The sequence below is a fragment of the Osmia lignaria genome, chromosome 11 (genome assembly GCF_051020975.1).
Source record: "Osmia lignaria lignaria isolate PbOS001 chromosome 11, iyOsmLign1, whole genome shotgun sequence".
Lineage (NCBI taxonomy): Eukaryota > Metazoa > Arthropoda > Insecta > Hymenoptera > Megachilidae > Osmia > Osmia lignaria.
This window is the reverse complement of record NC_135042.1, coordinates 9,998,947-10,015,467: the sequence shown is the minus strand read 5'-3', so window position 1 is coordinate 10,015,467 and position 16,521 is coordinate 9,998,947. Positions and strand designations below refer to the sequence as shown.

The 16,521-nt window shown below is 48.6% G+C and overlaps 1 protein-coding gene across 1 annotated transcript in view; it reads left to right on the top strand.

Moving 5' to 3' along the window:
- Positions 1-16,521, top strand: part of shg (DE-cadherin) — a 35,362-nt gene that overhangs the window by 13,529 nt on the left and 5,312 nt on the right. Inside the window, exons 2-9 of the mRNA XM_034324004.2 lie at positions 13,241-13,314; positions 13,433-13,574; positions 13,632-13,870; positions 14,709-14,897; positions 14,969-15,258; positions 15,332-15,602; positions 15,681-16,260; positions 16,333-16,514. Coding sequence (XP_034179895.1) covers positions 13,241-13,314; positions 13,433-13,574; positions 13,632-13,870; positions 14,709-14,897; positions 14,969-15,258; positions 15,332-15,602; positions 15,681-16,260; positions 16,333-16,514 — 1,967 coding nt within the window. The remainder of the gene's footprint in view (positions 1-13,240; positions 13,315-13,432; positions 13,575-13,631; positions 13,871-14,708; positions 14,898-14,968; positions 15,259-15,331; positions 15,603-15,680; positions 16,261-16,332; positions 16,515-16,521) is intronic.

Sequence of the window (16,521 nt, the reverse complement as noted above, 5' to 3'; positions counted from 1 at the left end):
AATGTTGCTTATCGATTTGTATCGGCAACTTTTCTTCCTCTTCCGCGTGCACTTATACGGAGAACTACCCAAATGTTACATTTGCTTATTAATGAAACTTTGCCGGCTCGTAGAGCTCGTCGAGCTGAACACGCCTATACCCCGTTTTGTGGGCAGATGGCTAATTGTTTAAAAGATATTAATAATTAAAGTTAGTTACTACTTACATTCAGAAGTATGACAGACTCACAAATACAAACGGTTAACTCTGTGGTAAAACGCGTGACTCGCAATCTAAAGTTTCATGGTTCAAATCCATGGTTCCCAAGTTTTTTTTTTTAATTATAATTTGTCTCTTTTTGAATAACTATTACAACTGTGCTATAATCATTACATTTATTAATAATTAATTACATACACTGCAATTTTTATAGAATTTAAGTTATTCAAAATAGAATATAGAATTTTAGTTTAGAATTATATAGAATTTTAGTTATTCAAAAAGAGACAAATTATCATTAAAAAAAAAAAAAAAAAAAAAAATAATTGGGAACCAAGGATTCGAACCGAGGACCTTTAGATTGCGAGTCATGTGTTTAACCACGGAGCGGATGCATGACTCACAATTTGAAGGTCCTCGGTTCAAATCCTTGGTTCCCAACAAGTTTTTTTTTTTTTTTTAATGATAATTTTTATGTAATAGTTATTCAAAAAGAGACAAATTACCATTAAAAAAAAGGAAAAAATGTTGGGAACCAAGGATTTGAACCGTGGATCCTAGATTGCGAGTTGTATGTGCGAGTTTGTCATACTTCAAAATGTGAGTAGTAACTAACTGTAATTGTTAATATCTTTTAAACAATTAGCCGTCTGCCCTCAAAAGGGGGTACAGGCGTGTTCAGCTCGACGAGCTCTACAAGCTGGCAAAGTTTGTTAGTTACACAGCTTTCCTTCGTCGAAAAGTATTGAGAAAATTCAACAGAAATATTTATGCTGTTTGCGCATCGCGAGAAGAATAAGTTGCGCGTTCAGGAATTATCTCGAGTCGACGACGACGAGCGATGCCGTCTCGTTTACGATACTTTCGTCTTCGTTGTTTCTCGCGGCGCGTAAACGAGCAACGAGCAGCGAGTGTACGCGTCAACGAGTTACGCTACCCTAGGCGCTTACTGGCGCTTCTCCGCTCCTCCCGCCCCGACGCGCGGCGCCTGCTAAAAATAAATCCACCTCCGCTCTTTTCCTTTTTTCCCTCTCGCTTGTTTCCTTTTTCCCCCCAACGCATCTTATGTACGCGCAACGGTTTACCGTTTCCGCCAGAGGATCTTGTCGGATAAGAAACGCGACGGCAATCGTCTTGCTCGAATTCGATTCCCCCGGCGAGAAACCTTTGAAAAGTTTACAGGCAGATAATAAAGAGACGCCCGTGGACGGATTTTTACACGGCTACGCGACGCTGAAAGGGTTGGCGCTTTCGATTCGGCCATCCGACTGATTCGTTCGACTTGCTTCGTGAATATTCATAGGCTATTTATCGAGTCGCAGTTAAATCGAAAATTAGTTCTAATTTTGCGGTAGTCGACGCGCGTTCGCCACGACGCGTTTCGCGGCTCGATTGACATTGCTAGGCATAAATTATCGTTCAACGTCACGCTGCGCCGCGCCGATGAAAATTTAATGTTTCCCCTTTACGCCACTCCCACTGTTTTCATTTTTATCATTTTTTTCTTTTTTCTTTTTTTGTCGATACCTTTATCGAACGCTATCCAGCCATCCTTTCGTATGCAGGTTCCAGAGAAATTCAGCTCGAGCCAAGGAAACTCGTGCACGCTTCGATATCGCGTGATTCGCTCGGCACAGTTTCCACGGCAAAACTCGACCGTTCGTTCGTAGACACCGGTGTACATGCATCCCCAGCATAACCCGGTCGTATAAAGTTTGCTGCTCGTCGCTCGATCGAATCGCGGGATAATAATTTCCAACCGTGTTACGCGATGCTTTGTATTCCTTTCCCTTTTCGTCTCGCTTTTCCTCTCGGTTTTATTAGAACGTAACCATCGGTTATCGGTAATATTACCGTTCGATTAAATTTTACGTCGATAAACTCGATACGATCCTCGACGCGAGTCGCGAGCAAGAGTTCCGGTCGAAGAAGTTGCACGATCCATCAGGACGCTTTCGACCCATTTAAAATAGCTTGTTCCCGGAGGTTTGGCCGAGGTCGCGAACTCTGTGCGTTTCGCGTCGCTCGTTGCGATCGATCGTCGGGGTAACGAGGACGTCCATCGCCGTTGATCCGAACTGTTTCGTGCGAGCAACTCGCAGTTTTTCGATTCACCCGCAATTTCGCCGAATTTCCAGCGATTCGATTCCCGTGAAAAAAAACGATCTTTTTCCCGCTCACCATACCGTATCGCAGGAAAAATGCCTAGAGCTGTACGTAAGCCAGCAGGAAAGCTGTTTATCGTTATCGCTACGATCGTTATCGCGTCGAGAACGTGTTTTCCTTAACAGTGCTAAAGGGCGAATCGTGCTCTATCCGATCTATTTCGGTTCTCAATGGTTTAATTTCATCGTTAAAGTCGAGGGAAAGAGGGAACGTTTATCAGACCCGGGGAAGCGTAGAAAGGCGGTATAAGAAACAGGCATCGCGACGATGAAACGACTTTACGATCACGGATATTACGAGTCGTTCGGGAAATATCGCGTTCGTGTAGGATCGACCTTTCGCTTGGTTATGAAGTGGTAGAAGAAGAAAAAGAGAAACTGCTATCGTACTTGGCCCGATGATACGCGCTTATCGCGGCTCGACGGAACGCTTCGATATTTTCCCAACGAACAACCGAACGAACATACTTGACGCTTGCATGCGATACGTGAACGCGTTTGTTCTAGACGAAAAATTTCTTAACCGCGAATAAACGGTGTCCACGGTACGGCTATGAATAGCAGGAAAAGGAACAGAATGGAACGTAACGCGCGAAACGGGAGGGAGCGAGGAACAAGGTTGCACGGAATGTACTCCAACGGGAAATTACCCTGGAAAGCGACGTTCGCAGCGAAGCGTCCGGCAATTCGTATGCTCGATAATAATTGACGTAACGAGGACGTGTCGGGTTTCGATCAATGGCGCGATCGGTATACGCGTCCGTGCGATATATTCCCCGAGGGTAGAAGCGCGGCCCTCCCGCGTGCCAACTCGGCCTCCACCGTCCGTTTCTCCCTCGCGACTGCATACCGTACCCGTACCCGTACCCGTTCCCGTTCCCGTTCCCGTTCCCGTAACGCCTCGCTATCTACATTAGAACCACTCGCGAACCACTCGCTTCTATGGCGCATCGCAATGCTTACATCGTATTATGTAGGCATTACGCTGCGGGACCTGGACTACAACCGACTAGAAATTACATAGCAACCCCAGGACTCTGATGTCACCGTTGCCGTCACACAGTTAGCTGACCCGTCCCTTTGCTTCCTAACCTTCGATCGATTCCATATCTCGCTCGAGATTGCTCTTTTCTCTTTTCCCTTCAGCCTTCGACCGGTACTTACTTTTCCTTTGTCCGTCTTGCAAATTCGTCCCTCCCCGGTGTAAAGACTCGACCGCTGACCGGGAAAACGACCCAGTTAAACCGATCGATCGTCGGACGCGCGCTTTTTACCCTCGAGAGGAGAACGTCTTTGACAATGAACGAATCACGTTTATAGCTCGTCCAGAGAGAAACACGGTCGATTGGAAAGCGTTCCGTCGAAAACGGTCCGACGGAAACGCACCGCGTTTCCTCCTCGAACGAATTGTTTAGCGAGAAACTCGGTGCCATTCGTGATTTTCGATCGGTATTTTAACGTTGTCCTTCCGATTCGTTTGGCGTAAAGTTTCTTTGCTCCGTTCGACGATTAAATAGGACGCGATGCAGGGGCGCGTGATAGTAACTAGGGAGTGCTCGACCCGCAGGCCGAGGAAAAACAATCGGACAGACCGAGGGCACGGGAAAAGAGCCATTCGAGGAAATAAGAAAACGCAGAAGGATGAAAAAGGAATAAGAAGGTGGAAGAGGCGTGGCAAGCGTCCCACGGAAACTTTCTACTTTGCCGGATTGAAACTGTTTTTTTATCGTTTTCCGACTCCATCGAGCAACCGTTTCTTCCTCCTCCCTCTCGAAACTACTGATATTCTAATCAGGGAATCACGATTTTACGCTGCAATGATCGTTCGGTTCCGAAAATTCGAAATCACGCGTAAACGTGCAGAAGCGTACGAGCGAACGCGAACAATCGGCTGGCAGGGTGTGTACGCGAGAGGACTCGGGTAAAGCAAAGCAGTTGGGTATATTGGGATAATGTACATATATGGGGAACGGCGCGTGACCGTTGACGAAGCGAGACACGATGGCGACGGCAGAGTAGGGCGAACGGGAGAGAGAACACGGGGATGAATCCGGTCGGTCTTGGGGAGAAATCGACTAGTATTTGGATGGAGAACGACCCACGGGAAACAGCAGGGGTTCCTCCCCTCTCGACGAAACCGAATCGAGATCCCGTGGGATGTTACAGTCTGTTTTACAACATCAAATCACACCGCGGCTATTTCATTTCCTTTCCTTTCCTTTCCTTTCTTCCTTCCTGCCAAATTCGGCCAAACTTTTGGCAGAGGAAGGGAACGGCTGGTTGCTCGAACGAACCGACGATTCACAAATTGATCGCATTTGCATGGCGTACGTGTGTTTCAAATGTCGTGTCGTAACGCACGATCGCGTTAGGTCGCGTTGCGCTATTCGTGCCGCGAAATTTCCGATAAATTCGCGTGCACAATTCTTGTCGTTTAACGAAACGACGTTAAGCAACGCTATGATTCAGCGGATCGGCGAGGCACGAGCCAGACGATTTCGCGGCTCCGTCGAGGTCCGTTGTTCCGAGAGGACACTGGTTCCCAACAAACGCGTCGATTACGACGAAGACAAACGATCGAAACGAGACGATTTATATTCTATGAAGCATCGGCCAGCGAAGGTACACACACGGCAGGATTGTCGGGCGGAAAAAGGGTGTTTATCGTTTGGCATCTCTTTGAATTACGAGGACAATGTTGTCGCGGAACCGTGCGCGTGGTCGGTTTACGAGATCGTGATATTCCGGGGAACAGCGTTTGTGGCGCGACTAAATGGAAATGGAATTTCTGTTTTTGTACCGACGATATCGAGGGGCTTACCATCGAATTTCGAACTTAATCTGCCTGCTATCAAACTCGATTGACGCGAAACAATTTGTTTCACCGATCGTTGTTCGTGACGAGTACGCGAAGCTTTTCCCCTTTTTCCTCTTTTTTTTTAAGCGATCGATGCCATTTTTCTTGATTTACCTTCTTCGTGCGCGTCTTGACCTTTGTTTTGTTTCGTTAATCCTTTATTCTTTCGGACAGTATTTATCGCAGTCCGATTATTCGCGAGCGAAATTACAGAGTTTGGGATTCAACGCGGGTACGCTTTTGGTTAAACGTTGACAAAAGTTACGCATAAGCGGGAAGTTTCGTTAAAACGGACGACGTGACGCGTTTAAAGCTGCGGCATGCGGGTTCTGTGTACGTCATCAATTTCCGGAGTAAATGCGAAAAATCGCCTTTCTTCTTGAGGATACTGAACGATATTTGTCGATTTCGACGCGGCGCGTGCAGCGGAACGGAGATGGAAAATCTGTTTGCGTGCGCTTGTTGTCCCACGGTTCGAGCGGCAATCCTATTTATCGGCCCTTCGCGAATTCTCCCCTTCTCGGTGAAATGAAATTCTGCGCTTCCGTTGGCACCCTCCCTCTCGAAGCTTGCAAACGATTCGCGCGACTTTCATCGACTCTGCTCGATGCGGACGAAAAACCATTAGGGTCCCCTTTGCGAACGCGCTCATCGAATTATACCATTATTTCATTGAAGACAACCCCGTCGGCCCCCTGGTAGACGAGCTTTGGGTAGAGATTTCGATTCGTAGGATCGATCGGCGTGGCGAGGCTCAGCGCGGAGCCTCGATTAGCGAATTAAAGCGAGAGCCCGGCTGCCAAAGTTCGCGAGCCAACGTGTCCCGCTGCGGTAAAATTTAATCTTCCCTGGCACGAACTTCCGCCCGGCCCAGCAGCGCGTCGCCGCGACGCCATTTTAACAATAGCTACGCGTTTGCGTTCATCCTTCATAATTTCCAGACTTTTCTCGTGTCCCGGCAAGATTAATAGACACGCCACTCCCCTTTGATCGTCGACGTTTTTTCTCCTGCCGGTTCCGAATTTCCAACGGGACGCGTCAGCCCTCTAACTGAACGAGTCCCTTCCCCGGGGAATCCATTGCAAGCATAAATTATCGTGTAAGTTGACGCAGGAAATTGCGTAGTTGGGAAATTTCGAAAACGCGGGCACGGTGGCACGTAGCCGGTGGCAAACGTACGCTCGTGATAGCTCGTTACGTGCACGGCCGGTCAACCGTACCATTCGAGCGCAATTACGGTAAAAATGCAATTTATACGAAGCGTCGATCTCTCGATTAGCATACCTACAACCCCGCTCTTTTTCTCTTTCGTTCGATCATCGACACTGATTTTCTCCCAGAATGTTCCCGGTTCGAATTAAAAATTTTTGTCGCAAATAATTTGACAACGCAGCGACTTCGATCGAACGACGCCTCGTACGAAAGTCGGCCAGTTTTAAGTTTACCGCGGATCGATACGTAATGGGGAAGCTATGAAATTAAAGGCGTTCCCGCGACTAACGATCGGCTAATAACGACTATGTGGCGGCGATAACGGCTACCCTTTTCCCTCGGTTTTTATTCTTTTGCAATTTTTTCGGTAGCCATCCGACTGTTCTTTTTGCAAGTGTTTCACCCCACTCGGCCAACTCGTACGTACTAATTAATTATCGACTCGTAGAAGAAATTCAAACGTGCGTCGATTCGTTTGTTTCCTTTGATTTTGATTTGGAGAAAAGCGCACAAAGCTAACCCGATTATCCGAGCGAAAAAATGAAAAATAAACGCGACGGAAAACGCGGTAGCTAGAATTATACGCGTATACATATACGTAGGGGTAGAAAGGGATGGGTAACGTGTCGGAGGGGTGCCGTAGCTGGCCGCGAGGAAGGGTACGCGTCGAACGGCTATAAACAGAGATGGATGGAAGAGCGATTGTTCCAGTGCGGATGGACTGTTTTCGGTGAAAGTCGACGCGGTATGCGCAAACATCTTTGCAGGTTACTCGATACCACTCTCTCTGTATCGTTGTTTCCTTGCCAACGAATCGTTATCACGGTTTCCCGTTCCATCGGGGAAAACGAGTTTCCGGCCGAACTAGCTACCTTCGCTAACCTGCCCAATAAACCCACCGCCTACCGTGCCGCGAACCAACCGTTGGAAAAGTACAGGGAACCGTGTTACGTTCTCCTCTCTAATTATTCGCCAACTCTCGACCCGACGCGATGCTCTGTCATTCGCTCGCCTTTTGCCCGTTGACCACCATCGCCAAACCCATGCACCCACCGCCGCCACCACCACCACCACCACCGACCTCGCCACCACCCTCACCGCGGCTTCCATCATTGGTTAACTCGTGCAAATGTCACCAATGCGATAGTTTTCGTTATCATTCGCGAAAATATTTACCTTGCCGCAAACGATTCGAAAATCTCATGAAAGGAGGGGGTAGCGACGGATTACGTCGACCACTATTCTTCAGGAGCGAGAAGACGATTCAAAGTCGATTCGAATGGACAGCTAAAGTCCCATCGGTGAACGGTGGATTAATCCGATTATCTTGCGAGTGTGTCGATCGATGGGTTTATTTTTCTGCTTTACGGCTCGTTGACCGTTTCGTCGGGAAACGCGATACGAAGCGTCGTTCCGAAAAAATGTTCCCTGCTAGAGCTGGAGCGACGCCGACGTCGACGTCGACGGTGTTTGTTCTCGTCCCTGGAGAAGATTAAAATTCTTGACCAGTTACGATAACGAACGTCGAGCGTTGCAGCGGGCAGGAACCGTAAAAAAACACGACTGCTCGATACTCGCGTCGTTTACAATTTAATCTCTCCGACTGAAGCTCCTCGTGGCTTCTCGTGGGAGATGGTTTTTTCGCGTCGCGTCAGGAATAACGAGTCTCCTTTCTCTGCTTTTCAAATGAAAATGAGAAAACAAACGCAATATGCGACAACCGGCTGTAAAAGCTTGATGAAAATGTTGCCTCCGATACGGCTGATGTTGACCAGCTCGGAAAATACGCAAAAGGAATGTCCTATGCCGCGTTATTAAACCTTTGTTGCGACCCATTTGCCTTTTCTTTTCTCCCCGCGACAAGGATTAAGCTGTCGTTTCGCTTACGTTCACCCCGCTATTTCATCCCTGAATTCGCGATCTTTTACTCCGCGCCTACGTCGCCTCTAATGTCCCGCGTTTCGTTTCGAATCGAGTCCCACCCTCGGACACGCGTTCCTCGACCCGACTTTGCGGATTAACCGCAATTCCAGCCGGTTTTATCGCGTCGCGCCGACGACTACGACGTAGCGACTTTCTAACGAGCCAAGGAATTTCCGCCAACCAAGCCGTCCCGCTCGATAACGAGTACAAAAGAGAGGAATGCGTGCCAACCTTTTAACCTCCTCACGTTTGTCACGCGTCTCGTTTACGCTTCTTCTTTTCCCCTGGAATTTCTTCGGCCTGGCGAATCGCTTGGCGTCGCGGCACGCGCGGATCACCGGACGAGCAACGAAGCAATTATACGGTGGATCTAGAAAACGCAGAGTAAAACCATTAAGGACGGTTGCTCGTTCTCGAGACGACGCTACGAATAATAGCCGACGCAGCAGTCGTTGGAGATCCGCGCTCGCGTGGCTTAGCCCTCCGCGATTATGCAGAATCGGGCTAGATCCCTCGGATCATCCTGAAACACAGCGACTCGGAGGAAACGATTCCGTTGAAAGACCGTCGGCGTCGTCGCGAGTGATCGCGTCTCGTCCTCTCGACGGATTACTCGGTTAGAAACGATCGAACGTTGCGTTCGACGACGCACCAAATCCAATATTACTCGGGGACGTACGCCTTTCCGAGTTCCGCGGCCGAGTAGAAGTAACGGATAAAGAAGCTAAGCTACTTAGCGTAAGCTAAATCCATGTCGTAATCCTTGGTGGTGAATCCGAACGGAAAGTTCGTTGCCCGTAAACTGGGTAGAGTCGAAGAAATCGCAACTTTGATCTCGCGTTTGACTTTGGCAATTTTTCTGGTCCGTTGGAACGGACGTCTGACTCTACGTTTCGTCGATCGATTCGTTTCCAGGATATTTTCAATCGTTCATAAGGGAGAAACGAAGCGACGACGAGCAAAGGTTCGAGAGCGACTTTGTACGTTTCGTTTCGTGACTTTTTCAGGGTTCGTTGGAAGATGGATCGCGTGGGAGGGAACGATGCGTGCCTCGCACCCTCTGCAAATGGTTAGACGAGGGTAGGCACGGCTCTAACGATGGAACGGGATGGAATGGAATGAAACGCCAAGGAATTAGGGACACGTGTCCGGGAATGAAAAGATTACCCTCGCCGGAAAGACGCGAAGGGAGTAGGAATGCGTTCCTGGTCTGGTCTTCCTCCGAGAAAGTTTCAACGTCGAAGGGGCGGTTTATTTTCCGATCAACGAATTCGTTTTTAAGCCACTCCGTTGCGTTTCTTTCCTATCAACTGCGCGTTATCGATTGATATCAAAGCTTGCACACGGTTATCACGGAGGGTGCGAAAAAATGGCAGGTGAACGCGACCACTCGAGAAAAACGTTGCCGGCGAATATTTGTAGAGGCGATAAGCTGTTTCCCTCGAACCGGCGAGCCGTCGAGCCGTCGCGGAGTGAATCACGACGAAACATGGTTGTTTGCAAACTTTGGCGGCCGTAGCCGTGACTTCCTCCTGAAAACGTGGCGCTTTCGGTAATACCTTGTGGCGCTTCCTCGCATTTACCGAATATACGAGAACAAGGAGGGAACGAACCGCGTAACTAGGACAACTAATATCTCCTCGGTCCACGATACGGAAGTCTAGAAAATCGATCGGTTTCAAGTTTTTAGCGATAAATCAAAGTAACGCGCTGCGCAACAGATAGTTTATTATTTTACAACGGAGGTAGGCGCGAGAAACGTCGATTGTGTTGCTCGCGCAAACAAAGGGTACGCTGCCGTAGTCAAAGGGTTAATAACGCGATTGTCACGTTTTCGACCAGAGGAAAAAGCGTAGGCGGCCGACAAAGGAATCGTCCTAGTTTCGCGATTTAACTTATACATAGGCAGCTGCGGGCGGTTTCGCGCAGTTGCACGAACGTATTACCGTAACCCGCACCGTCTCTCCGCTCCGTACGGGCGAAGGGAAGCGAGACAAAGTCACGTTTCCTCTTAGCTCTCGATTTCGATAATAGGAATTGCATTTGCCCGGTTCCCCCGACTCCCCCCTCGGTCTTACCTCGACACCGCAGAGTGATCCGTGGCGACGAGCGAACGGTGCTAAAACGTGTTACGAGTATCAATCGATTCGGCAACGTTAGCCGCACCGCCCCGCATCGCCATTCTACCCTTACGTACTTCTAACGTATTCTCACTGCGAGTCGAGTCGTTCACTTTCACGAAGGAATCTATTTTCGGAGGATCTTGCCACGGAAGCGTGGCGAATCGCGTTCGTGACGGCAGGAGGAAAAGAAAAATTGAGAAAAAGGAGAAGAGGACGCGCACGGCACAGGAAGTAGGATTACCGCGGCAATATCTAGTCGCGTTCGTTGAGGAAACAAAAGTAAACCGAGGAAAAATTAATACTCTCGGTGCTGCCATAGGTTTTCGAACGGAAATTCATCCGGGGAAGAAACTTCGAAAACTGATAGATCGATCGGTTTGGAGATCGATGACTCGTTCGGATGGCAGGAAGTCTGCAGGTAGCTATTCCCAAAGCGATCGGACGCGTTATCGATGTTCGACTAAAACTGACCGATGCGACAATGGAGGCTCTTTGATGCAATTGCCTTTGAACGCGTTCGATATCGATCGATAGAAGGATGCTCCAGTATACGTTGCGATACGCGATGCGACGACAGGGAGCAGATAATTAGCAGCATCGTGGTATGGAAATCGCCTGGATAACAGTGCTACCGATTGACCGAGTACAACTTGCTCGTTGAAATGTCGCCGCAAGTCCATCGAAATTTTCATGCGTCTCGTTGGTCATCGATTTCTCATTCAGCAACAGGTGGCTCGTTTTTTCCCGAATTCACGGAAACAAATTTGAGACGAACCGCGAAAACGTTGCTCTTATCGATCTTGCTTTTGTTCTTCGAACGAACCTTTACAGCCCTACCAATTTCTTTGTATCGCGATAGAAAGAATGTTTGCACAAATCGACTTCGTTAGCTCAAGGAATCGTTTATTAATCTAACGGCAGTCGAGCCGATTTCGACGTTGCTCCTTTGAGCGAGTTCCGTGTTTAACATTTGCAAAATCGCCACGATCGACCGGTCGATCGTGCCTACGGAGTAAAGGGTGAAAGGGTCGGAGAAAACCTTTCCGGATAATAATAGGAAGGAACAACTCGAGGTCTCTTTGACGTCATTGGTTTCTTTGGCAATCAACGGTAGGAACGGTGTAACGAGAGCCGTAGTTGAGTTTGAACGAACGAGAGAGGGTGAAAGACAAGAGGGCTCGTCGTCGCTCGTCGACGAAAGAGAGTCGAGGGATTAAAGAGACGACGGCACCGGTGCCGGCGAAACCTTTAGGCTTTACCTCTTCTTTCGTATTTATTCGATTCTTTGGGGGATAGAAAAACGAACGAACTGTAAGGTTAATGCAATCGCGGATCACCTAACGATTTACTTTAGAACGAAGAGTCGAAAATAGAGGGCAAGTTTCGCGGTTGATCAACGAAATTTTCAACTTTGAAACTTTCTTCGAGGAAGGTTTGCCCGCAGAACGTGTATCGAGGATGTATCGAGCGGTCTCGAGGGTAGGTTGACCGATAACAACCAACGAACACGCGATAACTGGCATCGCGTTTCCCGACTTTTTACGAGCCGTCCGAACATCGAACGAGCGAAAGAATCGTTACCGTTGAAAGATACAGTCACGAAAAGCCAATGTCTCCGTAAATACGTTCGTCCGAGACGAATTCGATCTTTCCTTCTTCGTCTGGTCGTCGGGAATCATATTTTATCGAAGCGACCAGAAGATCTATCGTTATCTATGGTTCGTCGACCTCTCGTAAGAGAGTTCGCGAATCCGTTTCGTTAGCGAGCTTGCGAGCTTTCGAACAGCGAAGATTGCACCGGACATCCTCGTCGGTGGTGCACTCGGGAAGACGCGGTCGGTTACCAGCTACGAGCGTACCTCGGAGCGTGATCGAAGCCGAACACAGCCGGCAACTCCGCTGGTAATCGAGTTAAGTGCATTAACGTGCAAGATCAAGCCGTCAGAACGGTCCAAACGATGGCAAACCGAAAACGCTTTGGACGCGACGAAACGTCCTTCTTCTTAACCGTTCCGATCGCTTCCCGTTTCCATGGAAAATCGAATTTTCAATGCGCGTGTATGTCTACGCTGCCTAGTCTGTTTTCCTTCGTTGAAATTCATCGCATAGAACCGAGCTCGAATCTTTATCCGATTCGCGAAGCCTCGCGTTGCGGACGAGCCTGAGCTCGAACGAAACTAGGTTAACTCGCGCGTACCACCCTCTTACACCGTTTATACCCAACTATACGTCTCTTCGCTCCACCCGTCACAATTTTTCCCCGCGTTTTCGAAGCGCCTCGGATTTATCTTTTTTCTCCTCTTTTTTTTTTGTCACGCCTCTCCCCGATCGATACGTTAATTACCAATTACACTCTCGTATCAGGTTCGCTTCATAATTCTGTATTAACTCGAGCTTCGTTAATGGAAATCTACTTTACGCTTTTTTCTACACCGTATATATTAGACGCGACGAGGGAAATTGAAATAATTATCGGACGATTTGGCAGTCGAGACGCGTTGGGGCCGACGTCGGTTCGATCTTTCGCGGAGTTCGTCGTCGATTATTTATCGCCCTTTCGACAACGCGTCGTCTCGTCAGCGTAAAATCGAAAGCTTTTACGGGGCCGTGTTACGGCGCCAACCAACCGGATACGGGGAACGAGAGAGAAAAGCCTGCTCCTGATCCTCGAGGATCCCTAGCTCGCGCGCCTTCCGTCTGCCTTTTGTACGGGAGAAAAAGCGGAATTTCTAACGAGTCCTGTGTTTTCTTTCCGTTTCAGCCGATGCTACGAGATTGAGGCATTCCAGACACCTGGACGCGAGATCGCAGCTCTCGATCGACGAAGAATTAACGGTAAGTGCTTCTCGATTCCCTTCTTTATTACATTTTCTTTCGTTTTCCTCTCCGTGCTGAATCTTTCGTACGTTCTCGAACGGAAATTCAACTGAATCTTGATTGTACGGGTTGGCAGATGCAGCAGGGGGAAAATCACAATCACAAGCCGGTGTTTTCGAATTGTTCGAATTACGGGCCGGTTGTGAAGGAGGAGGAACCAGCGGGCACCGTGGTGATTCAAGTGCACGCGGAGGACAGGGACCATCCAGACGACGGAGGTAAGTCGATCGGCTCTGTCGTAAGCGTCAGAGTGTAGAACGTTTTCCCGTTCGCAGGTACGATCACGTACAGCTTCGTCACCGCTCCGGGTGAAAAGCTGAAATTCGAGATCAACAACAGGACCGGGTTGATCAGAACGACGCAGATGTTGGACAGGGACGAGCCAGCTCGAGAAAAGGAGGCTTACCTGACCGTGCTGGCGACCGACAATGGAAGACCTCAGCTCGACGACGTGTGCACGTTTAAAGTTACCATCGAGGACGTGAACGACAACTCGCCCGTTTTCGACAAAGTGGTACGTGTCTTTGGGAAAACGAATTCGAATCGAACGTTTTACGGGTCAATCGATTCGTCCATAGTTTCACGCGTACCGATCGCTAACGTCGAATCGCTTTCACGCGATTCCGCGTTGCTTACTTTACCGCCGCTCGAAATCACGAATAAAGGATTTCCAAGCGTGAATCCTCGAGGTCTCCTCGACGACCGCGAAAACCAATTTCTCCCGTATTTCGTCGCCTCGTAGGATGCATGCCTTGCCACCGGACCAATCGAATTTCCCCTAACGAACACTTTTTGCATCGTTCATCGATAAACGCGTACTTTCACCTTTTATCATACGACTGTGTCACACTAACCATCTTCTGCTTCGATTTCTTTCTTTTTTTTTTTTTTCTCTCTCCTAAACTCAGGTCTTTCGTGGATACGTATGGAAGGTTGGTCTCGAATCTTTGCGGTGTAAAAGTTGTTTCAGTGTTTGTCGTGGGTGGGAATGCTAAGAATGCGAATACGAATGCGAATGTATACTTGCGAATGCCAAGGAGGATGCATGTGTGTCATTTTTGTTTCACGATCGATCGCTTGCGCGAATTCGATCGGCAGGATCTAGCTAACCAAAATCGTGAACAAGCTTCGTTACAATTTCGGGTGGGGGAAATTGCGCGATCCTGTCGATCGTGCCTTCGCTGCTTTTTTCGTTGCATAGATATCAACGCATGCACACGTAGGTTTTCTTTAGAAAGAAAACAGAAACAGAAAAGAGACGCTATCAGAGAAGGAGGAATTGAAACGATATCGTTCCGAACGAAAGCAAATTTTGTTTGTTTTCCGGTCGATACGCGATGCTCGTTGCGTAGGCGTACACCGAGTCAGTACCGCAAGATTTACCTTTGGGACGGGAGGTGATGAGGGTCTCCGCCACGGATATCGACGACGGCAACAATTCGGTCGTCTACTACAGCCTGTCACCGAAAAGGGCGGAAGACGGCGTCTACTTCCGCATAGATCGCAACACTGGCGTGATATTTTTGAACAAAACCATCGACGTGAGTATCGCGGGTTCGAACTGTCTGGTTCGCGATAGACGATCAATGATCAACGGTTGCAACTTTTGCAGAGAAATCCGGACTACAAGTTTAGCATGACCGCCACGGCGGAAGACCAGGGTGGTGAAAGTCAAAAATCGAGCGTGATCGATCTGGACATTCGGGTGGTCGAGTCTCACAAGAAAGCTCCCGCTTTCTTGCCGAGACCTTCGGAACCGATCCGACTTCAGGAGAATTTTAGCGATTTTGACGCGAGCCTCGTGCGATTGAGAGCCGTTTCGAACAGCGGGGACAACAGCGGTGTTCTCTTCGAACTGGTCCCAGGTAGAACGGAGCAAACCAACAAAGGAAACACGTTCAGGTATCCAGGGTGAATTCGTCGTTGCGACACTCCCGTCTTCCTTCTCGATGCAACGTTCTTTTCTTCTCGATAGATTGGAATCGACTAAGGACGTGGCCGACATCAAGCTCGCGCGGCGTCTCGACTACGAGAGCAACACGGTATACACGTTAATCGTACGCGTTCAAAATAAATACCAATTGGCTGCCGAGACCGTGGTCGACATCGAGGTGTTGGATGTAAACGACAACATTCCGGTGTTTCGTGAAATGAAAAAAGGTAGCGTACTCGAGAACGAACCAGCCGGTGTACCCGTGATGCAAGTGCGAGCCATCGACGCCGATGGAACTTCTGCTCATAATCAGGTACCTTATTATCAGCTGACCTAATTATTTTCTACCTATAGTAAGATCGACTAATCTTACCGTTCCGTTTCGCAAAAGGTTACCTACGAACTGGACAATTTTCGCGACTTGTTCGCCATCGACAAGTACACCGGCAACATCACCACTTTAACCACCTTCGACAGAGAACAAGAGGACACGTACAACGTGAAGGTGATCGCGGTGGACAATTCTCCTAGCGCTCTCTTCAAAACCGGCGAGCACAACAAGGGCCAGCAGGTGTTTAGAATCGAGATCGCTGATAAAAACGACAACGCTCCTCATTTTACTCAAGCCGTTTACACGGCCAATTCGATCCTCGAGAACGCGAATATCAACGCTCCGGTCACGGAAGTGAAGGCTCTCGATTCCGACACCGCCAGCCCGGTTACCTACAGCATTATATACGGTAACACAGACGACAGCTTCTATATCGAGGACACCACCGGCAAGATTCGCGTGAAAAAACCTTTGGATTACGAAAAGATCACGGAATACAACTTGACCGTCAGAGCGTTCGACGGCGTGTACAACGACACTGCCCAAGTCAAGATCTTTATCGAGAACGTGAACGACAATCCACCGGTCTTCGAGGATTTCAACAAGAATCCGACGATCAAAGAAGAGACGCTGGTCGAAGGTAAGATCTCGACTCGAGAAAAACGTAGTTTTCAGATTTAAACGCGGCTAAACGACACTCGATACTTTACAGGATGCATCACCACCGTGGTTGCCTACGATCCTGACATAAAGGACAGAAACGCCGATCAGCACATTGCGTATTTCATCGTGAAAGAAGATCAACAACCTTTGATCGGTATCGATAAATCCGGCTGCATGACATTGAAGAAACCACTGGACCGAGACGCACCGTATGGTTATTCCATGTGGACCGTAAGTA